Source organism: Vicugna pacos, chromosome 31 (genome assembly GCF_048564905.1).
Source record: "Vicugna pacos chromosome 31, VicPac4, whole genome shotgun sequence".
Taxonomy (NCBI): Eukaryota; Metazoa; Chordata; class Mammalia; order Artiodactyla; family Camelidae; genus Vicugna; species Vicugna pacos.
In genome coordinates this window covers 16,170,471-16,194,560 of record NC_133017.1, presented here as the reverse complement: position 1 = coordinate 16,194,560, position 24,090 = coordinate 16,170,471, and the positions used below count along the sequence as shown (strand labels likewise).

The following is a 24,090-nucleotide window of genomic DNA, read 5'->3' as shown; positions in this document are numbered from 1 at the left end:
TCTCCTGAAGAAAGAAACAAACAAATCTTAATGTAACTTTTCTCTGTACTATCCTGGTAAATGAGATAAGAAACTCCTGTTTTACGAAAAAAGGTTTTTTTTCTTAAAATTGTTTTTTCTTTTTGGCAGATCTCAGGCATGGCAAGAAGTGGGGTTCAGGAGTGGATTAAACGGGATGAGGTCGTGGTCCAGGTTCTAGACAGTTCGGGGCTTGGAGTGGGGATGTGCATAGTGGTTTCAAAAGGGGCAGCCCCGCCCCTGCAATGGTGCAGTGAAGAAAATATGTTTTAAAGTGGGGGGGGTCTGGCAGTGGGACGGGCAGGGTGAGAAGCTTGGCTAGGGGCTGCGGGATGGGTTTTGTTAGGGGAAGGGTGGAATATCCCTGGCCAAGCCTGGGGACTGAGGTGGCTGGAGACTGAGGTGGACTGCGAAGAGCTGAGGTAAGGCCTGGAGGGGAAGGGTGGAATCCAGAAAGAGGCACCCTCCACACCCTTGTCCATCCCGCAATGGGACAGTTAGGCAATCAGAGGACAAAGCCAAGGTGTCTGTGGGGCTGACCCACCTCTCTCCTCTCTTCCCTCCTGCCTCCCTCCAAACTTCCATCTGGAGGCCCAGCTGGAGCTCCTATCTGCACCCGCTGTGGTGTCTGTGACTTCGGTGGTGCCTGTGACAGTGTGTTACCCATTTTGTCTGGTTGTGGCCCCTCTCCCTTCCCCTACAGACCCCCACCCTCTCCCATGCCCTATAAAGAAAAAAAAGAAAAAAAGAAAATGTTTATTTTTTTATAATAATAAAAGTAACATAGCCACTGGAACAGTTGAGAACACTGTAACAATGCTTAACATTTCAAATCAGAAGTTTAGTAAATGTACTGCCGAAGTGAGCACTTAAATCAGAAATTTAAAGTGAAAACCAGTCAACCATTACCCTGAACAGCAAAACTGTAAACACTATTGTAATTTTTTCTAGCCTTTCTTCAACCAGTGCTCAAGGGCAGGTGTGTGCATATTTACACATTCCACATACGACCTCTGTGCACACTGTGGCTTTATTGTGTGTTCTCATTGAACATAGTATAAGTGTTGCTTCTTACCAAGAAAAATTCCTCAGTTCTCAGTTGCGGTGTCTTCCTCACATGTTTAATTTCATACAGTCAAGTGCAAAACAGAGAAAAAGCAAATAAGTATGTATTCAAAGGCACGAATTAAAAAGAAAGCACAATAAACAAGATTATACTGTATAGCACAGGGAAATATATACAAGAGCTTATGGTATCTTACAGAGAAAAAAATGTGACAATGAATATATGCATGTTCATGTATAACTGAAAAATTGTGCTCTACACTGGAATTTGACACAACATTGTAAAATGATTATAAATCAATAAAAGGTGTTAAAAAGAAAGAAAGAAAGAAAAAACAGCGTATTCCCTTTGACAGAAGAATCATCTTATGACCAGGCCTTTATAAGTGTAGAAGGAACACTTCGGAGTGTTTTCAGGAAAGGCCTGCAGAACCTACTTGGTATAATCTCATAGCAAAACCACATCAGAAGTAAAAGCTGAGCCACGTTGCCCAGACAGAATCTACATTGTAAAATGAACACTTTAATCTAATCTTTTAATGCCACATGTCTGGCCATATTCTACAATACAGTAGGGCTAATCCTCCTGCCCTCCTCACATAACAGCCCAGACCGCATGCAAACACAGGTAACAAAACCCATGGTGTGTGTGTTGGTGGGGGGAGGCTGGGAAAGCCTTCTCGTTTCTGTGGGTGCTAATCTGAAGTTCCTTCCTTCATGAGACTATCCGCCCATTTTGGCAGAACATTCGTGTAAAACCAAAATTTCACATATGGAACTCCCAAGTCACCCATCTGTCTCCACCCACCTTTATTTTTTGGGGTTGAAAATTTGTCACAGGAACAAATGTTATCTCCCATGATTTGAGAACCAAGAATGATCCAACAGTACCATTAGTTCACCTAAACTGCCTTCATAGGGTCGGAGTGACTTGCTCTTCTCCCCCTCTCCTCCCGTAAAATGGGTTTACCAACATATTTGTGTGTGTGTATGTATGTGTGCGTGCGGCTATATATGTGTATGTAAAACATTATATTTAATTGTTTACCCTATTCTGAGCTTTTGGAAAATTGTGCTTAGTTTTCACTTTGGATAAATACTCATCTTTTTGATAATTTATCATAATGGCTCCAATGGAAATAGACATACATTCTGACTTGTAAGGGTAGTTGCTGGGCAGACCGAACAACGCTTAAGGAAGTTGTGAAACGCGAACGAACTTTAAAAGTCAAAGGTCGGACATTTCTTTTTTTTTTGGCCTCTGCCGCTTCACGTACTTCGTACCGCACTCAGAAGACCTACTCTGGGCCTGGGAACTTTGTACAGAGAGGGAGCAAGAAAACCTCGCTGGTGCCTCCGGGGCCTGGGCCGCATCCGGGCGAGAACACGCCCTCGGCCCGGCCCGAGGCTTAGTTAGCTAACGACCGGGACTCCAGGGCGGCTGCTGCAGAGCCCGCGGCGCAAGTGCCCCGGTGCCCCCGCGCGTCCCCGTGCACGCCGGCCCCGCCACCCCGCGCCACCGCCGACCCCACAGCGGCGCCTCCGCTCCCGGCGCGCCGGCCCTCGCTGCGGCCCCCGGCCCAGCCGCGCGCCCATGCTCTCGGCCACCAGGAGGGCCCGCCAGCTCTTCCACAGCCTCTTTCCCGTCCCGAGAATGGGTAACTCCGCCTCCAAGCTCGTCAGCCCTCAGGAGGCCTTGCCAGGCCGGAAGGAGCCGGTCGCCGTAGCGGGTAAGGACGCGGGCACGCAGCGAGGGCGCGGTCGTCCCTTCTGCGCCTGCGCGCCAGCGCCCGGCGCCTGCGCGGCCTCCGCCCGCGGGGAGGGAGCGGAGGGCCGGCCTCGGGAGGGTCGGCAGTCTGGGGTCTGCGCAGGCGCGGAGGGCGCCGGCAGGGGAGGGGACGAGGGTCGCCCCTCTTTCTTTGTTTAGGTGCTCACCCCTTAAAACAACACCGAACGCGTTGACGGAATGTAGTACGTTGGTATAACCCACCTGGAGTGCAGATACCCCTGTGGCTTCACACTCTGGGTGGGAAAAGCGCTGACCCGATTTCCGCCCTTTCTCCCAGATGTGGGTCCCGTTTTCTATCTTCTTTGCACCGGCCGCTGGGAGGCCGGCCACTTGCCGCGATGGTGCGATTTTTTGTTGGGCTGTCACTGGGAGCAATGGAATAGTACAGAATGATGCGACCTGCCGTTTGGAAACTGTATCTCCAGTGTTCGGGTTGCAAGAATTATCCTCCAGTTGTCAGGTTTCCCCCAGTTGTCAGGAGCTGCCGCTAGCCCTGTGTTCCCGGGTCTGTCGCTGTGTATCCGTTATGCAGAAGTGTCAGTTTTAGAGCTGTGCTTACCAAACTTAAAGATAATTTTCCAATCTTATACCAGTACTTTTGGAAAATACAATAAAAATGAAATGCTAGAAAAACGATCACGTGCTTGGATGTCCAGTAATGTTAAAATGTTCTGAAAGTTCCCAAAGCTTAACTCTGACCTTCTGTCATAGCCCGGGAGAAAGTCGCAGACAGCACGGGACCACCAAGCTGAGGACCATACTTTGAGTAGGATTGCCTAGATGCATTGCTTGTCACAGTGTGGTCCTAATGATACCTTTTAAATAAGCCCTTCCGGTGATACAAAGGCACTGGATAGTTTGTAAACCACTGCTTTAGGGCTGTCAGAGGAGTAAGTAGTGATTAATCTTTTACATTATGGCTCAATGCCAAGATAAAGCCCGCACTTACAGTTTCCTAGGAATTCTTCCCTTTTTCTTTTCCTTAAAGAATTGTTGAGCATATACAGGACGAGGTCTTTGTGAGGATTGCTTATCATATGCAATACTCATTGTGAGAAAAGGTAGAGGTTTTTGGATTTCAGGCAGTTTAGAAACACGTTGTGTGACCTGTTCTCATTCATCTACATTAGCAGATCTTTTTCCTATGTTCCCCATCACTTCACATTCAAGTCATCCAGAGCCCTAAAAGCTCATTCAGAGAATGAGTTTAAAAAAAAATCAGATTATCTTGAACTCTTTCCATCTCTAAACTGTATAACCCCATTATCTAAACTTTTATCTTGAAAGAGAATTCTCTTTTAACAAACATGGATTCATACGGATATTTAAAGGCAATACTTTCTCAATGCTGAACTTCCCCAGCTTGTATGAAATTTCCTCTTTACACACTACAGTGTCTTTGTGTGTCCTCCCAGACATCTAAAAATAAGCCCAAAACTCCTAGTCAGATTTCCAAACTGGTTCAAGATGAAGAGGGACCAGAATTTAGCTCTGTTTTATCTCGACCAAAGTCATCCCAATCAATTCCCCAGTCTATAAATGACACTTATGGTAAAAGATTAACGAACATGACAGAAACAAGCCAATGATTTCTTTTTCTATTCACCTATTAACTCTGACTGCAAAACCTCAGGATGTAGTCCTCTTCCAGGCTCTTCTGCATTTTACATAGCCATGCAGACATTGCTGTATCTGAACCAGTAAACTGCTTTTTTTGGTGTAGAGCCAGGCCTGTGATGCACAAGTCCTTTTTGTTCAGCTGTTGTAACTTCCTTGCACCCCCCAGATATTTAAATTTTAGATTGTGGCCTTTCCTATCTCCAACCCTGGTACTGCTGCTTTCCTTGACAGGCTGCTGAGGGTTCTGACTGACCCCAGAAACGGGCAGTGTTAACTCTGGTGATTTTTCAGTGGCTATAAGATTGAGGCATATGGGCTTAACGTTATTGTTTTGAAAGTTAAATTCATCTTTACTCCAACCTCCAATCTGTTTAACAGCTCTTCTCTTCTCTGCAATACCTCTGTCTGTGTCTGCTGTTATCTGCACCCCGACTCTTGTCAAAAGTTCTGTGACAAGAGCATCACCTTTTGATTTTAGAAGACAAGACCTGGTCTGTCTGGTTAGTGTCTTTGGTGCAGCCTGGTACCAGGTGTGCACTATTACAGATACATTTGGTGTGAAGGGTTATCTTAGCTTTAATCCTACCCTTTTTGGTATTCTTAAAGAAATGTACACTCTTTTATAAACTGTGGCCTAGTAGTAGTAGATTTCTACTTTGCAGAAAGATGAGATTCAATCCTTCAAACTTCATTAATGTTTAGTTTCTCCCAGGTTACCCAAAGTGGATCAAAACATGAATAGGCCTACTCCGGGTGATTGGTTAAAACTAAACCTGAACTGGACTGCCTTGCCACATTTGAAGCACCCTCTGTTCAGATTAGTGGTGGGTTCTGGACCCCACAGGCTGGCTAGCAGGGCACACAGGAATTTGCTGGCCTTATCATGTGGTGGTGGTCTCTGTCTGTTTCAGTGCCTGGCTATAAAGCAATACTCAGAGAACTTTGGGACTGGGGGAAAAGTGGAATTCATGCTTGTGGAACTGAATTGGTGGGCAATTAATTGCTAGAAATAGGCAGGAGGTGGAAAGCTTATAATTAAAGCCTCAGAGGGCCTCCTATGTTGTTAAAATCTAAGTTTATTGTAGTTAAAACTGATCTTATTTCTAGTGAATTCATTATTGTAAAAGCCGAGCTTTTATCATATATGGCACCTTCCCCCCCACCCCCAAATCTGTTTTTTTGATCAGGTGTTTGGAGATACCATCCAAGATAACATTGACAGCTCCTCTGTCATCTCTCCTTTCTTGCCTTTATAGTTTTCAGTGTTCACTGTATTACTGTGATGCCTTTTTGGGGAGAGGAACAGATGTAGATTACATGCTAAAGGTGTGCTCTTTTAAGAACTAGAAATATAAGCAGACGAACAATAGAACAATCTGAGTAAGCTGAAAAGTGGCTCTTTGAAAAATAATTGAACTGCTGCATTAGCTATCAATAAAGGGAAAAAAGGAAGAGAGTACAAATACACAAAATAAGAACTGAGAAGGGAGAATAATAGAAATGGAAAATTTAGAGAATCATAAGAGACTGCTTTTTGAAAATAAGTTTGAAAACTTGGATGAAATAGATACTTTTAGGAACTATGACTGACCCAAACTGACCCCAGAAAGGGGTAGAAAATCTAAACAGATTGATTTTTCTAGAGGAAATAAAGTTGCCAAGGAATTGCCTCCTCTCAAAGCATTATGTCCAGACAGTTTGCAGAGGACTTCTAAATATTTAAAGAGCAGATAATTCCAGTAGTATGTATTTAAACTAAAATAATTGTTAAATTTTTCTTACGAAGCAAGTATAATACTGAAACCAAACCTGATAAAGATTGCACTAAAAAGAAAACAACAGACCTCTCACTTATGAATACTGATGCAGAAATGCTAACTAAATATGACTAAACAGAACCTAGCAATGGGATTTACTCCCAGAAATAAGGATTGGTCAGTATTAGGAAATCTATTAGTAAAATGCATCATTGAATTGGTCTAAGGAGAAAAGTGATGTAACTATTTCTCTAAATGCTGTAAAGTTGTTTGACTAAATTTAACAACCATTCTTCATAATTACACTCAGACATGGCTACTTTCTTTTGTTTAAACATATCTTTATTGAAGTATAGTCAGTTTACAATGTTGTGTCAATTTCTGGTGTACAGCACAAATGCTTCAGTCATATAGGAACATACGTATATTTGTTTTCATATTCTTTTTTGCCACAAGTTACTACAAGATACTGCATATAGTTCCCTGTGCTGTACAGTATAAACTTGTTTGTCTATTTTTATATGTATTAGTATCTGCAAATCTCGAACTCCCAATTTATCCCTCCCCACCCACTTCCCCTGGTATGGCTGCTTCCTTAAGATGATAAAATACATCTATCCCAGCCCAGAAGCCAACATCATGCTTAATGAAGAAATATTAAAGATTCGCACTGAAGTCCTAGTCAAGAGAGAGCGTGGAGGTGGCTCGGTCTTCCTTTGCTTAGGGGCAGTGTGCACTACTGCTGAATACTTTTGTTCTAAAGGGCTCTCATCTTAGCTTTAATCTTACCCTTTTTTGTGTTTTTAGGAAAATTTCCTTCCTTTTATAAACTTTGGCCGAGTAGATTATTACTTTGCAAGAAGGTAAGAGTCAAACCTTTAAATTTCTTTAATGTTTAATTTTTCCAGGGCTGCCTAAAGTGGAATCCCAGCATGACTAGGCCTGCTTTGAGTGATGGGTTATTATTTAACATTGTTTTGTAGGTGCTAGTCAACGCAGTCAGACGAGAGAAGGCAATTAGAGACGTACAGATTGGAAAAGAGAAGGAAAAAACTAACACCATTTGCAGATGATAAGATTATATAACTGGAAAATCCAAGAGAATTTAATAAGGTATCAGAACATATACTTAGAAGACAGAAACCAATAGCTTTAGTCTCCAGTTATTTAGGAATAAACTTGGCAAGAAATATGCAAGATCTATGTGAAGAAAACCTTAAAAACACACTCAGGGACACAAAAGAAGACTTGAACAAATGACAAGACATAACCAGTTTCTTGGGTTGGAAGGCTGAGCAGGAAACATGTATCAGTTCTCCCTAAGTTAGTTTATAAAGGTAATATGGTTTCAACAAAAATTCTGATGATATTTTAATTTTGTTCTAGAACTAGACACTAATTAAAAAAATTCATATAGAAAAATAAACAGGAATAGTTATGGTAACTGTAAAAAAAAGAGCAAAGAGGGGCAGCCAGCCCCACCAGGTAGTAAAAGTGAGGTTTAATAATTTAAACAGTGTGGGGCTGGTCCATGAATAGAAAGGTCAATAAACAGAAGAGGAAGATTAGAAATCATTCAATTGTAGGGGAATGTAGTGTGTGATACAGATAATATCTCAAATCAGTGGGGAAAAGATGGAATATTCAATAAATGGTTATGTGAAAACTGAGTAGCCATATGGAAAAAACCAAAAAACCGAACAAACCAAAACCAAAAACCAACCAAAGTTGGATCTGTACTTCACATCTTAAACCAAGATAAGTTCCAAAAGATGTATGTTGATAATAGCTCACACTTATTGAATGCTTACTTTAATGCCAGACATGGTGGAAATTGTTTTACATTTGCTAATATATTTAATTCTCACACTGTCCCAAGGAGGTAGTAACTATTATTATCCCCACTTGTAGATGTGGAAACTGAGACCTATAAAGGTTAAGTGACTTATCCAGGGTCATATAGCTAATAAGTGGTTGATCTGCGGTATGAATGTAGGCAAATTGGCTCCAGAGTTTGTGATTTTAACTACTGTATGTGATGTTTTCCATTTAGTTAAATATAAAAAATGAAACACTTTAAGGACGAGCAAGGGCAGAATTCCTTTGGAAAAGAACACCTTTCCAGTGGTGAAAATCAGAAGACTTAAAAGATTGATAAATTAGATCACAACAAAATAAAAATCTTCTGCAGGCAAAAATTACCATAAGCAAATTCAAAAGACACCTGGGGTAAATATTTGCAACTCATATCATAGGTGAAGGACTGACCTCCCTAATATACAAGAAACTCCTAGAAGGTGTGGAGAAAAGGGGACCCTCCTGCACTGTTGGAGGGAATATAGTTTGGTGCAGCTGTTGTGGAAAACAGTATGGAGATTCATCAAAAAACTGAAAATAGATTTTCCATATGATCCAGCAATCCCACTCCTGGGCATATACCCAGAGGGAACTCTAATTCAAAGAGATATATGCACCCCAATGTTCATAGCAGCACTATTTACAATAGCCAAGACATGGAAACAATATAAATGTCCATCCACAGATGACTGGTTAAAGAAGATGTAGTATATTTATACAATGGAATACTACTCAGCCATAAAAAAGAATAAAATAATGCCATTTGCAACAACATGGATGGACCTGAGGATTGTCATTCTAAGTGAAGTAAGCCAGAAAGAGAAAGAAAAATACCATATGATAGCACTCATATGTGGAATCTAAAAAAAGAAAAGACACAAATGAACTTATTTACAAAACAAACAGATTCACAGACATAGAAAACAAACTTATGGTTACTGGCAGGGAAGGGGGTAGGAAGGGATAAATTGGGAGTTTGAGATCTGCAGATACTAACTACTATATATAAAATAGATAAACAACAAGTTTCTTCTGTACAACACAGGGAACTATATTCAATATCTTGTAGTAACCTATAATGAAAAAGAATATGGAAACGAATATGTGTATGTATATGTATGACTGAAACATGCTGTACACCAGAAATTGATGCAACATTGTCAACTGACTGTACTTCAATGAGAAAAAAAGAAAGAAGCTCCCAGAAGATAATAAGAAAACACCAACATCCTTTAGGAAAATAGACAAAGGTTATGAGCAGTTTACAGAAAAGGAAGTGTAATTGGCTCTTATACATATGAAAAAGATGCTCAGCTTCACTCATAATGAGGAGAATGCAAGGACCATTTTTCATTCTTCAGATTGGCAAAAATCCAGAACTTTGATGATACACTTTGTTGGTAAATCCTTAAGGAAAAAGGCACTCTTGTACATTGCCAGCAGGAATGTAAATTGGCTCAACTCTTACGGAGGGCAGTTTGGCAATATCTATCAAAAATTTAAATGCATGTACCTTTTGACCCAAGAATTCGGTTTCTGGGAATTTATCCTACAGATATACTTGCACTCACGCCTAATGATGACTGTACCAGGTTATTCACTGTAGCTTTGTTTGCAGTAGTCAGAGATTGGAAACAACCCAAATGCCCATCAGTAGGGGCTAGTTAAATAAATTATGGTTCATCCTCACAATGGAATAAGCAGCTGTAAAAAAGAACATGGAAAATCTACATGAATAGGTATGGTGAGATTGCCAAGATACAGTGTTAAGTGAAAAATGCAAGATCAGAACCATGTTGTATAATATGTTAGCTTTTGTTTGAAAAAAAAATGTTAACTTTTGTGTGAACAGGGAGGAAAATAACACGTGTGCACGAAGAAACTCTGGGTAGCTAAGAAACTACTGGCCGGGGAGAGGACTGTGCAATGAGGGAGACAGAACTGGGAGACTTGCTTGCTTATAACTTTTGGTTCTTGCAATGTGACTGCATTATTGAATCAAATAACTCCACTTTGAAGATGATCTCTTTCTGCTGTTCTTAGTCTAATTGACCACCTTTCTGTCATCTTTTGTCATCCATATTTCAAGTTCGTTTTTTAAAAAATTTGCTCCCTTTTTCTTGTCACAGCCTTTTTTTCCCTTCCCCAACTTGCTTTTGTAATCAAAATCCACATTCTGGCGTGATTTAAAAATCTAAATTTAGAGGGTGAAATTGGAATAAGTTAATCCAAGTCATTTTACATTTCATAAATATTCATTTTTATTGAAGCGTCAATTGTAGTGGCATCATTTATACAAAGAAGAGATCTCTGGGGACAAATTCCTTCCACTATTATGTAGAAGGCATTATGTGTGTTTCTTTTATTTTGAGTGATGTACATAGACTTTTAAAAGAAAATGATAGAAAACAATTTTCCTTTTAGAAAAAATTTCCCCAATGTGTGATTAATTTCTAAATTATAGGACACAGAACTATTATCTCTCCTCTTTGCATTCTGTCTGAAGCTCTTTATATTACCCTCTGTTTCAGAATCCTCACCACTTTCCTGAAGTCCCTGGGGTAAGAGTGTTCCTTCCATACCTCCCCCTGTTTGGTCCTTTCCTTCCCAGCCTTTCTTCCCACTGTGCGCCCAGAGAACCCCTTTGTCTGGCTGGTATGTGTTTCAGTGCTTTGCCTCTGGAGATGTTCGTACGATTTTGCCCACGTGGCTTCCACAGTCCAGTCTTTTCATTTCGTCATTCATTAAATGTTTATTAAATTCCTGCTTTGGCAAAATACTGTGTTTTCCATATATCCTTATCCTACTCTTCTTCAAAACTTGCCGTGCTTGAGTTCCATTTCTCCCATTAACCCATCCCTTTCCTCTCCAACCTAAGCGATCTCTGTCTTTTCTACTAGACCAATAATTATGTACTATTTTATGACTCCTTCCAGCGGATCTTGCATTGTTACCTAGGTGCTTTATTTGCTACCCAGGTTATTAAATCTATATCTTGTCTCTCCATATGAGTGACACTCTCCAGAAAGATGACTGTCCAGAGTGGGGAGGGGCTGGGCTGTGTTTGATACTATTTCACCCTGTGGTCTCTAGCATGTTGCACAGGGCACTGCCTACATCAGACACTCAAAAATGTTCTGCGGATATTGGGCAAAGTGTGGTGAGTGCTTGAAAGCAGAGACCAAAAAGGTGGTCTTTTAATGTGACCATCATGTGACCATCTTGTGACCAATGGTGACACAGAGTAGCTAACAAAACATGTTTTATCCGTGGGGCACACACTCTGAGTTGTTTCTCCACTAGTGGTGATGGATTTGTGCTGATTTCAGACTTTCCTCTCAATCACTCTTGTGACCAGTGGTAAACCTTTCCACTGGCCAGGATGAAGGATGGGGAGCCCTCGTCTTCAAATCTCTGAGCAGGGACACTCTAGGACCTGCCGCAGTGGTGGGGAAAAGGTGTCATGCTCAGCACCATCTTTGGGGGCCCTGGCCTGCTACTCCCCTCAGGTTCAAGGCACACAGCGAGCCTTTGTGTGGGCGGGGAGAGAGGAGAGTGAGGACAGTGGAGGCGAGGAATGGGAAGTTGCTTGTGTGCAGAGACATCAGCCTGCTCCATGGGCCCCAAGAGAGCCAGCAGCCTCAGGCCCTCAGCAAGGACCAGAGTGGAGGCCTCTTTGCTGAGCTTGGTCTGGCCCCTTCACAGGCCCTAGTGGCCTGGCAGCCGGCCAGACCCTTCCCCAGGCTACAGCAGCTGGCTGGCCCTGCCGTCCTGTGCCAGCCCAAGCCAGCAAACTGTGGTGCTGTGCGAGTGACTGGTGTCAGGGTGTCAGTGTGTGATGGATGAAAGTTGTGCGTCTTCTGTATCCTGCTCTTTCATCTTTCTTCCATCAATAAATCCCCAGATTGTCTGAGAGCATCACAATGTCTAATGTATGAAAAGGTAGCACTTGAGAGTGCAAACTCCTTGAGGGCATGATTCTGTCTTATTCTTTGTGCGTGGAACACAGTAGGCTGACAATAAATATTTGTTGAATGATTGCAGCATATTACATTGTGAGCTCTTTGATGGGCTGGTCCCTCAAAGACATACGTGTATTATGACACAGAATAGATAGTCAGAACCTGAATGGGTTCTCGGTACGTACACTGTAAGCATCTTTGTTGTAGACATCTTTGCTGCAAACATTCTGGCTGCGTAACTAATTGGCCAGAAGGCAGTTATGCTGTGAAAGATAAAATAACTGGTTGACAGTTTTTGGTTTGACAGTCTGGTTTCGACTGGTTGAAATGAGTTAGCATTTCTTCCAGTTAGCGACATTATTGATGGCTTTATTGAGCTGACAAATGACAATGATTTACCCCAGGGGTTAGTTTCTTATTTTGAAACACATTGCATTGAAGGAGAAAGAGGCCGAGGGCCTCAAAGGCACAGAGTTGAACTCATGTTTCCTATAGAACTTTGAAACGTGTGTCAACAGACGTGTAACGACATGGCAAGAATACACAACAGTGTAGAGGCTTTCACAAGGCAATACAAAGTCTAGTCACAAATACATCCTAGTGTTTGGAAACTGATACTTCTCTTAATGAAGGGAGAACTTTTAGCAAAAAAGAAAGTGTGATGCTGATCAAGGAAATGGATTAACAAGCAAAATAGATATGTATATAAAACTCAGTGGATGAAAGACTTGGAAGGCAAGTACTACTCAGGTACAACCCAGAAAATAGAACCAGTTATTTGTGCGAGTGCCTTCAATGTGCACTTCTCATGGTTTATCATGTCCTTCTTCATGTCTCTCTTTTATTTTTCATCATTTTATCTTTTACGGCAAAATTGCCTTACGGCCAAGTAGTTAAGTTCGTGAAATCATTTGTGGCAAAAATGCTTTGAGCAATGATGTCCATGGCAAGGATGCTTGTGATGAAAGTACTGGACCCAGTTTGGATGAGTAGAGGAGAAGAGAACAGTACATTGAAAGAGACAGGAAGGGCAGGGGCCTGGGGACTTGAGATTGCCTTGTGTGCTGGTTTCCATGTTAAAAGTTTTTCCTGTTGTATCAGAAAAATTTATTCGCTGGACAGAGTGTCTGCAGCCAAATGGATACACGTGTGATAAGAAGTGAGCTATATTTGAAGAATGCAGTGTCAGCGTGCCCTTACACATAATGGCAGGCTCTGTACTTGCCACTCCCTCCTCCTTCAGTTCAGAGCATCAGCCCAGAGCATCAGCCCGGGCTCGGCTGCATGGAGCTGAGTTTCTGCCATGCTGCCCAGGCCTTTGGTTACATCAGATTTGTAGTGAGCCGTGGGTTTGTCATCCTAGAGCAGATCAATCATTTTAACTTGTATCTATCCCCTCACCAAATTTCCGTCTAAGAGATAGTCAGAAGTCAGGAGGCTCTGACAACCAGCCTCATCTCTGCGTTAGTGCAGTTGGCATTTCCTGGCATCACCCTCTTCGTTGCCCTCAGTTTACTGCTTTACTTTTTTTTTTTAAATATAGTAAAATTTTTAGGTGAAATTAAAACTGTAAGTGTACATTGATTCACTAATCTTTTTTTTTTTTTGGAATTGAAATATAGTCAGTTACCCAGTGTCAATTTCTGGTAACAGTATACAGTGTAATGTCCCAGTCATATATGTATATATATATGTATATATATATGTATATATGTATATGTATGCATTTTCATATTGCTTTAGTCTTCATACCCTCTTCTCCTGGCTGGCTGGCTAGCTTCTTCCCAGCTGCTCGTGTCTGTGGATGGTTCCTGAAATCAAAATCTCATCTTGCAGAATTTCCGCTTTCCATTTCCAAATACTTAGAGGATGTGTATGTCCTTGCACAACCCCAGACTCAGTTCTAAAACCAAACTTACCATTTTCCCTTCAAAACATTGGATACGTATTTTAATTTCCCCATTTTTGTCAGTGGCCCTACATTATGCTCTCAAGCCCCCAAACCTTAGTTAGCCACATTCATCTCGGATCCTTGCCTCTGTACTTAATATAGCCCTTCTCCAACAAGTCCTTATTGGTCCTTGGCTTGTGTGGCAGTCAGAATTTTCCAGAGAAACAGAACCAGTAGCTTGTGTGTGTATGTATATTATGTATTTATTTATTAAGAGGGGTTGTTGGCTCACGTGAGAATGGAGGTTGGGAAGTCCAAGATCTGCTGCCTGCAGGCTGGAGGTCCAGGAGAGCTGGTGATGTAATTCAGTCCAGCCCTGAAAGCTGAGAACCAGGGGAGCCAGTGGTATGAGTGCCCATCTGTGTCCTAAGGCCCAGAACCAGAAATGTCCAAGGCAGGAGAAGATGGACGTCCCAGCTCTAGCAGAGAAGCAAATTCACCCTTCCCCCACCTTTTTGTTCTAATCTGAAAACACTGGTGAGCCCATATTGATGGGGCTGGCTTCCTTTCTCAGTGTACCAATTCAAATGCTCACCTCTTCTGGAAGCACTTCCACAGACACACGTGGAAGTAATGTTTTCCCACTATCTGGGCATCCCTTTGCCCAGTCAACTTGGCACATAAAATTAACCATTACACTTTCTTTCCATGGTCACTGCTTTCACTCTTCCCAGCCTAACTGTGAGCACCGCGATCAGGTATCTGTTTAAACGTCAGATTTCATTCTATCACTGCTAAGAAAACAGCAGTAGCTCGTGTGGTCTGTGCCATGGCGCTCTTCATCCTGCAGTCAGAAACTTGCTCCGACTTGCTGCTAACCTCAAGTGTTCTGGATCTCTGCTTCCACCCCTGAGGCTGACTGCTGCTTAGTTCCTTCCTCCTGGGATATCTGCTCTCTTCCTCACAGCCCATCTAAATCCCCCTGGGCCTTTCAAGGCTGAACTCCGCTCTTCCCCTTCCGTGCTGCCTTTTGGGGGACCATTTCAGCATAGATTGCTCTTGGAGTTGGAGATGGAGCGAGGGCTCTGAGGCCCTGTTTTACACTTTCATTCTAATGTGTCTCCTTACGGAAGTGAAGGTTGAGCTCCTTTAATATATTTGGAGCTCATTGATGGCCATTTTCCCCCCGTGTGTCTCCTGAACTCCTAGCATGGTTATGGGGCCCTGCGGGCATGGCCAGAGCTCATGGATGACAATGGCCAGGCTCCCTGGCCTGCTGGCTGTTTCCCCTCTGGATGTCCTATCACCGTGTTCTTCCCATTTGGTGACATACTTGACTATTTTGACTCGCGATGCTGTTAAAATAAGTGGAGGCATTAATATAATACACTTTTAAGAGTTTATTTGAGCAAAAACAGTTTTGAACTGGGCAACATCATCCAGTCTAGCAGATAGAAAAGAGCTCCGAGGAGCTGCACAAAATGAAAGATTTTTACAGGCAGAGGCGAACGGGAACAAGGAAGTGATTCTGGGCAAAAAAGCAGGTGGGTTATTACAAGGTTCCTTTCCTCTAGGGACTGGCAGGGTGTCTCCCAGGCAGATTCCCAGCTGGTGGTTGACTGGCTTAAGATTTCATTTCATTTGGCCGCAGCCAAAACGGTAGCCAAGATAAATCTTGATTTGGTGACATGGGGCTTAGCATAAGTGACTTCATTTTGAGCGTGTTGCCCTTTTTTAAAAGACAATGCCAAATGCTTGATTTTATCTTGACCAGAGACCGCCATAGTCTTTAAATCAGCTGGGACCTCTTCTGTAAGCTGGGTCTCGTGTACAAGGTGAAATAAGGCTAGTGCCCTTCACAGAGAAAGACATGGTACCTTATATTTCTGCAGGACTCTAGTACCATTTCATGTGAACTTATTTGCAGTGCTTCTTGGCAGGGTATATTTCTGATCCACTAGCTTGTTGAATAAGTGTATTAAATTTGCATTACAGTAAAGCAAAGACTGGTAATCGTACAATTGGAAGAAATGCAGGGTTACAATATGTTTTGATGAATATATTATCATTACATTTTTTTAAAATGAAGAATAAAATCTAGAAACGTTGACTGTTTTCCCAGAGCATGTATATAAAATGAATTCTTTGGAAAATGTTATTACCAAATGGGAAAGTAAGAACATTAGTGTTGAATATTCCTCTGGAACTTTTTCAGATTTTCCCTTTGATTCTTTTTTGTTTTTAATTTGTAGTTTACCCTTAGGTAATTTATAGTTTGCTTAGGTCAAATACAACGTGAAAAAGTAAAAAGCGTTGTTCACAGGAGGCCAAAAATTATTCTTGGGCCAACTGGAAAAAAATTGGATATTTTAACAGATTTTACCCAGAAGGCGAGAGCCATGAAAATGAAATGCTGTGAGGGAATTCAGAGCTTTCCAGCTGGAGGAAATGAAACCTCAAGGAAAAAATCCCGAAAGTACCGTAGTTAGCAGACGAGAAGAAAACCGTGTTAGGGTTTGCAGAACAGAGCAGCCAGCTTTCCAACAGAGCCCCAGAGAAAACACCGCATTGCTGCAAACCTCCATTTTCTTATCTCTTCTTAGGAACCAGTTCATGAAGAGCCACGTCATCAAACAGGAAGCAACTCCTGCTGGTCCCTGGGGTTTCTAAGTCCCCCACTTAGCATTCCTCGCACACCAAGCTGTGTGCACTGGCACGAAACAGCCGCACCGAGCTCCCCGCTCCCCCAGCCCGGGCTGCAGCGGGCCTGATAACAGCTCCGCTCACCAGCGCACCAGGGTCTCTCCCTGGCAACCCGGGGCAGGTTGCCTGGGAAACCGCATCCCTCCCAGAGGAGACTCTGCACCCAACTGCCTCTGCATGTAAAAGAGATTGGAGGAGCCCCTTGCAGATAACTTTTATTTCCAGAAATTAAAAAACAAATTATTTTTCTTCTTCGGGATTATGCTCATGCTAAGAAGCTCTGTGGATTTATTCCGATAAGTGGAATAAAAGGGAACAATGATTTTCTGGTGAAAATTAGGAGTTGGACGAATAACGTTATATAAGCTATATAACTTTAAATATGAATTTCCAGGGGCAAGATATGAACCAAGGGATTTCTATTAATATGATGGAACTTAAGCCTTCACTATTTTGGTTCATTAAAAACCCAACAATTCTTTTTTTCAGAATAAGGAGATTGATTAAAGAGCTGAGTCTACGCTTTCTGTATACATTTGCTTTGGAACTTGTAGGATGGTTGACAAACAAAATTGATATAATTTATAAAAAGAGGATTCTTTATTGTTTACTCCATTAGAAGGGAACCGAGTGATCTTTGCTCTCAGCCTCTGGTTTCTCATCCCAGTGAGTCTGGGGGTAGGCTCTCCTTGCTGCTGCTTCCCGGTCAGCTGAGATGGCTTCTCTTTGCTTCAAGATCTTAATTAGTTAAATCTTACATTTTTATTCACATTTTTGCTCCAGCTTTGGTCTGTAAGTTTTTAATCATTTTTATCCTCATCTCCCAACTTCCCAAGTAACCACTCTCCAGAACCAAGAGCGTTCTTCCATACCTTTCTCCGCATTCATTAAATCATACACAAGCAGACACATTATTGTCAGTGTTTTATAAAAATGGACCAACATGTATTCTCTGCATCTCACTTTTCTTGGTAGTAGATTGTGGAAGCATCTCCAAGTCAGCTGGTATAGCTTAACATATTCTTTTTAACAATATAAATCGACAATTTGGGGGAACAATTTTAGGTTTACAGAAAAATTGAGTGGAAAGTACAGAGTTCCCGTATATACCCGTCCCCCACACCCCCAAGTTTCTCATATTATTAGCATTTTGCTTTAGTGTGGTGCTCGTTACAATTGATGATTATTATTAACTAAAGCCCATACTTTACCTTAGGGTTCATTCTTTGTGTTGTACGTTTTGTGAGTTTTGACAAATGTATAATGACATGTATCCATCATTACAGTATCACACAGAATAGCTTCACTGCCCTAAAAATCCCCTGTGCTTCACCTATTCAACCCTTCCTCCCTGCCGAACCCCTGGCAACCACTGATCTTTTTACCACCTCTGTAATTTCGCCTTTTCAAAAATATCATATAGTTGGAATCATACAGTACATAGTCTTTTCAGATTGGCTTCTTTCACTTAGCAATACGGATTTAGGGTTCGTCCATATCTTAGCTCATTTCTTTTCTAGTGCCGAATAATACTCCGTTCTATGAATCTGTTTATCCATTTACCCATCAAAGAACATCTTGGTTGCTTCCAAGTTTTGGCAGTTATGAATAAATTTACAATAAACATTCTTATACAGGTTTTTGTGTAAACATGTTTTCAGCTTCTTTGGGTGAATACCCAAATTTACCCAAAGAAGCACAATTGCTGGGTCACATGGTAAGAGAATGTTTAGTTTTGTAAGAAACCCAAACTGTGTTCCAAAGTGGTCGTACCATTTCACAGTCTCACCAGCAGTGAATGAGAGTTCCTCTTGATTCGTGACCCTGTCAGTGTTTGGCTTTGTCGGTGTTTTAGATTTTAGCCATTCCAATAGGTATGTAGTGGTATCTCATTGCTGTTTGAATTGCAACTCCCTAATGACATACGAGGAACATCTTTTCACATGCTTGTTGACCGTCTGTATGTCTTCTTTGGTAAAGTGTCTGTTTATGTCTTCTGTCCATTTTTTTAGTTGGATCTTTTGTTTTCTTATTGTTGAGTTTTAGGAGTTCTTTTTGTACTTTGGATAGCAGTCATTTATCAGATATGTATTTGGCAGGTATTTTCTCCCAGACTGTAGCCTGTCTTCTATAGTCTCGACAATGTCTTTTGCAGAGCAGACATTTCTAATTTAAATGAATCTCACGTTAACAATTTTTTCTTTCATGGATTGCACTTTTGGTGTTTCATTTTTGATGAGTTCCAGTTTATCAATTCTTCCTTTTATGGGCTGTGCTTTTTGTTTTAAGTCTAAGAACTCTTTGCCTAGCCTTAATCCCCCAAATTTTCTCCTATTTTTTTCCTAAAAGTTTTATAGTTTGACATTTTACATTTGAGTCTGTGATCCCTTTTGAGTTAATTTTTATATAAAGTTTGAGATTTAATTTGAGGCTCATTTTCAGGGGCCTATGGGGATCCAGTTGCTACAGCACCACTTGTTAAAATCCTGTGTTCCCCGTCTTAGGGGGAAAGTGTGATGTTAGCTGTAGCTTTTTTACACACACTCTTTATTGAGGTCAGGTAGTTTTCTTCTATTCCTGACTTGCTGAGAGTTTTATCATGAATGGGTCTTCCACCACCAGTTTTTGTGAATAAAGTTTTATTGAGACACAGGCGTGCTCATTGGTTCATTACTGTCTATGTCTGCTTTCACAGTACAACACCAGAGCTGAGTACTTGTGACAGGGATCATGTGACCCTCAAAACCTAAAATACTTATTATCTGGCCTTTTATGGAAAAGGTTTTCTGATTGCTGCTATAGTTTCATGAAGTCTTTCTTTTGGTTTGCTTTTTTTTTTTCCCTCATCAGAATTCCTCCTGTCTCTTGATACCGTAAGATGGTTGCAAATTCTTAATCGCTCCACATGTGCATCTTCAATTCACTGGGACTTAGACCCTGAGTTGTTGGCAGTTCCCATCTCAAAAGACAGCAGAGTATGGATGTATGTAGATCTGGCTGACTTCCAAAGGCCTTTCACCCTCTGACATGTCTGTATTTCTATCAGCGGTAGTATTTTGGGTAGTTCTTAGCCTGGGAGCTACTGTTAGCTCCTTACCTTGACCATCAACCTGAACAAACTCTTTGCACTGCCCTGACCCTTCTTTCCTACCCTGATTCCAGACTCTCACTTTGTGTTGTCTGCATTGCTGTGTTTCAGAATGTTTACAGGATGGGATGATACCTGACTTTGGTGTCCCTAAAGGGTCCACAGGAGTGTGGCATTCTAAACTCAGTGACTCTTTACACTGTAGATACATATTTATTATATTTTGTTTTTCTAAGGGAGTTTTAAAGTTTTGACAAGTCTGTTGCTTTGGTTGAAAATGAGGACCTGGATAAACATTGGCCTTAAGTTAGAAAATAAGCAGATGTGCTCTTTTGATCTCTGAAAGGTAAACCATTGTGGTTTTGTACTGATTGATTATTAATTGGCAGAGGTACTGTGTCCTACATCTCTGCATACACATTTTGTTCTAGGTTGTCCGATCTGCTGTCTCCAGAACATGCCTTGACTGGTAACACCTCCTTTTCTTGTCTTGACCGAGCTTCCTCTTACCCATTACCACCTCCTCCCTCAGCAATGTCTTCTCTCCCGTTTGACCCTCCTCTCTTACAAACTTTTAGCATCCTTTTCTTGACTACTCATTGGGTATGCAGTCCTGTTATTTGATGATTGTATTTTATTGTGTTGATTGATTGTATTGTTGTCTTATTATTGCTTAACTTTATAATAGCGATTTAACTTTCATATACATATGTATTTTCTCTATAACTGCATTTTAAGTTCAGTGACGGCTTATTTACTTATTCATGTAAGTACTATGCAAGTTTGTGTGAAGAATTTACTTATATGTATTTGTTTTCTCTGTAACTGCATTTTGAGTTTAGTGGGGGTTTTTTACTAGTTCATGTAAGTGATATACAAATTTGTTTGAGGAATTTACTTATTTGTATAAGCTCTATGCCTATCTGTGTTTCTGTTACACTGTAATTATTAGTTAAATGAATGAATGATTGAGCTAATACTCCGTGTAGTATTAAGTTTGGAAGTTGTCTGTTCAATAAAATCCTTTTAGTGCGGTGCAGGTCAATAGGCGTTAATATTAATGAATCTTAATAAATGGATGTTGTTTGTAACTTACCTTCCAGCACAGACTGTCCATCTCTAGAAATTTGATTATGACTGCTTGTGTGAACCCAGGGCTAACTTTCCAAACAGTTGTTAGAAGTGATCTGAGCTCTTAGCTGGGATGTTACAATTCGTGTTTAATTTTTATGGAAGAGACGTCTTCCTGTAAATATGTAAAAATATTGGTGAGTGAAGGAAATGGTTCCCAGTGTGACAGAAGAAGACATCTTAAAAAAGACCCACAGTTATCTGCAGTTTCCCCAAGGTTGTGTTTATATAAAAAAGACATTGTTTCATGTTCTAGAATCAAGAGATGATATTATAATTTAACAAGTTCCACCAATAACTTCGATAAGGTTATCGGCACCAGCACAGCTACTGCAGAGATCACACAGCAGGAGTCGTCTCTGGATTTATTGAGTTTTTGCATTCCTTTAGTATCATTCACGTTTTTCTCCCAAAGGTACCACTTTCCTCTCTTGACTTAATACCAAGATATGGAAACTTGTTCCTGCCGCAGCGTATGGCGCTGGGAAGTGAATGTCTGTTTATTCTCTCCCTCTACAGGACCTTTCATGACCGTAGGTGGATGTTTGCCTCTCGCTATAAATAGGCAGCGTTCAGAAATGTGTTCTTTAGTGAGGGATGAGTTGGTTTGGTGGAAAGCACAGGCATTTCCTGTCTGGACGGTGACTCTGAACTTCACGTGCTCATCAGCTGCATGACCTTGAACAGATTTGCCTGAGTTTTCTCACTTGTAAAATGGAAACAGTGCCACCTGCCTCACACGGATGTCTCTGGGAACGGATGAGATCACGGAGAAGGAGCCAGCTGATACCCGGCTCCCGGCAGACGCACAGGTGCTGCTTGTGCCGTGAGATGTGTCTAGTGGGGACGTTTCAGGAGCAGCTTACTGCTGCGTTGTTGCCCCCTGTTCTGTGAAATTGGCTGGTGGCCGTGTCTTACCAGCACACTCACTGAAATTGCTACAGCGTGCGACAAGGAGGAAGCCCAGCCAATGGCTTATCGTGACCTTGAACTCAACTAATTTCCTTTCCTGGGCCAATCGTCCTTTCAGAAGGATCGGCCGTGGAGCCACCTGAGAGGCAGGATGGTCCGTCATTACTTAAACCCATGCTCCTCCGGCCTCTTGGGAAAACAGGGCCTCTCGGAGGGCTTCGGGTGGCCAATGTGAGTGTTCATTACTCAGCCTCCATCCCCCTACTTCCCAGAGATGCCATTCTTCCTGACTGTGCCCCCTCCCCAGGTCCTCAGGGTGAGCTTCTCTGCAGTCAGTGAGCTCCCTGTCAGTTCAAGTTCAAGCAGAGCCTGGGTGATTCCTTCTTGGGGGTGTTTGTGGAGCCCTTACAACAGTGGTGTTGCCCGTAGAGTGCCTCCCAGCTTAGTGTGCTGATTTTCAGAGCCCAGCGCCTTCCCCCAGAGTGTCTCCACACAGCTCCGATGAAGTGTGCATCAGAAGGAGAGAGAAGAGGGTCTTGGGATGGGGTGTGGTGGAATCCCAACACTAAGAGCAGAGGAAGACGAGCCACTGAGGAAACAGAAAAAGTAGCGAGGAAAGGGAAAAGCATGCTCAGGAGGGGAGAGGACACCCAGGGGACAGGGACGCTGAGCCGGCACCACTGGATTTGATGGGAGTCGGGGTGGGAGGGCAGAAGCCGGTGACCGTGGGTTAGGTGGTGAGGAAGTCCAGACCAGAGCGGATTCCACCTTCTCTTTCAGCAAGATTGGCTCAAATGAAAAGAAAGGGCAACAGTGACGTTCAGAAGGGAGATGGTTTTTAAAGATGGGAGAGACTCGGCAATACGTATACTCTGAATGGGGAAGGTATGGGAGGATCTTAGAAAAAAGGTGTCTGTTCAGATTTGCACTGTTCCTTGTCATTTTACGTGTGAATTCTTATCTTTTGACCACCTGTCCTCTTTTGTTCTTTTAATTCATGGTTATTTCCCTGCTTCACCTTCCTCATTCCCTCCCTCCGTCCTTCCTTCCCTCGCTCCCCACCTCTTCTCTCCCCGCTATTTCAGATTTCTGACAACTTGTCTGTTAATGGGTTTTTTACAGTCCTGCCCTATTGTATATCAACATAGGGTCTGGGTTATGGCAACTTCTTTTTTTTTTTTATAATTTGGTTTTTATTGGTATATAACCTTAATTAAACACACCTAACCTCCAGTAAATGTGCAAGGAAGGGAAAGCAAAGGCATATGAGAGTATTAAGTTTAGTGCAGTATGTGTCTTGTTCTCCCTACTTCTTTTTTTTAATTTTTTTAACATTTTTTATTGATTGATAATCATTTTACAATGTTGTGTCAAATTCCAGTGTTCAGCACAATTTTTCAGTCATTCATGGACATATACACACTCATTGTCACATTTTTTTCTCTGTGATTTATCATAACATTTTGTGTATATTTCCCTGTGCTATACAGTGTAATCTTGTTTATCTATTCTACAATTTTGAAATCCCAGTCTATCCCTTCCCACCCTCTACCCCCCTGGTAACCACAAGTCTGTATTCTCTGTCCATGAGTCTATTTCTGTCCTGTATTTATGCTTTGTTTTTGTTTGTTTGTTTGTTTTTGTTTTTGTTTTTTAGATTCCACATATGAGCGATCTCATATGGTATTTTTCTTTCTCTTTCTGGCTTACTTCACTTAGAATGACATTCTCCAGGAGCATCCATGTTGCTGCAAATGGCATTATGTTGTCGGTTTTTATGGCTGAGTAGTATTACATTGTATAAATATACCACCTCTTCTTTATCCAGTCACCTGTTGGTGGACATTTAGGCTGTTTCCATGTTTTGGCTATTGTAAATAGTGCTGCTATGAACAGGCAACTTCTTATTGTTCTTTTAGGAAGAAACCCGTGTTATCCGTTGGCCCCGTCCATCCTCAGCTGCGTTAATCCTTCCCTACAGCCTTTACTTGTTGCTGTGTAACTTGTTTGTGTCAAGCCATGTCTCAGGGCCCGGTATTTACCCTGTGTTTTTATTAAGTTTTTTGCTTTCATGCTTAATTCTTTGAGGGTTTTGTGATGCCAGCCCAACCAGTTTTTGTTAAGAACAGTGGCATAGGAAATGGAACACACAAAATCGCTTTTTTGATTTAGAACTGATAGAAAGGCAACCTGGGAAACTTCAGTTTCGGCTTCCCAGTAAGTATTCTGTAACTGTCCTTTTGGAGGGGGAGAGGTGAGTGCAATGAAGATGTCTCTGCAGTTTTGAAACTTCCTTT

The 24,090-nt window shown here is 41.8% G+C and overlaps 1 protein-coding gene across 3 annotated transcripts in view; it reads left to right on the top strand.

Moving 5' to 3' along the window:
- The first annotated feature begins 2,392 nt into the window (after positions 1-2,392).
- Positions 2,393-24,090, top strand: part of MSRA (methionine sulfoxide reductase A) — a 285,156-nt gene continuing 263,458 nt past the window's right edge. For all 3 annotated transcript variants that reach the window (XM_072952597.1, XM_072952598.1, XM_072952599.1), the window contains exon 1: positions 2,393-2,813. In XM_072952597.1, coding sequence (XP_072808698.1) covers positions 2,678-2,813 — 136 coding nt within the window. In that variant the 5' untranslated portion in view covers positions 2,393-2,677. The remainder of the gene's footprint in view (positions 2,814-24,090) is intronic.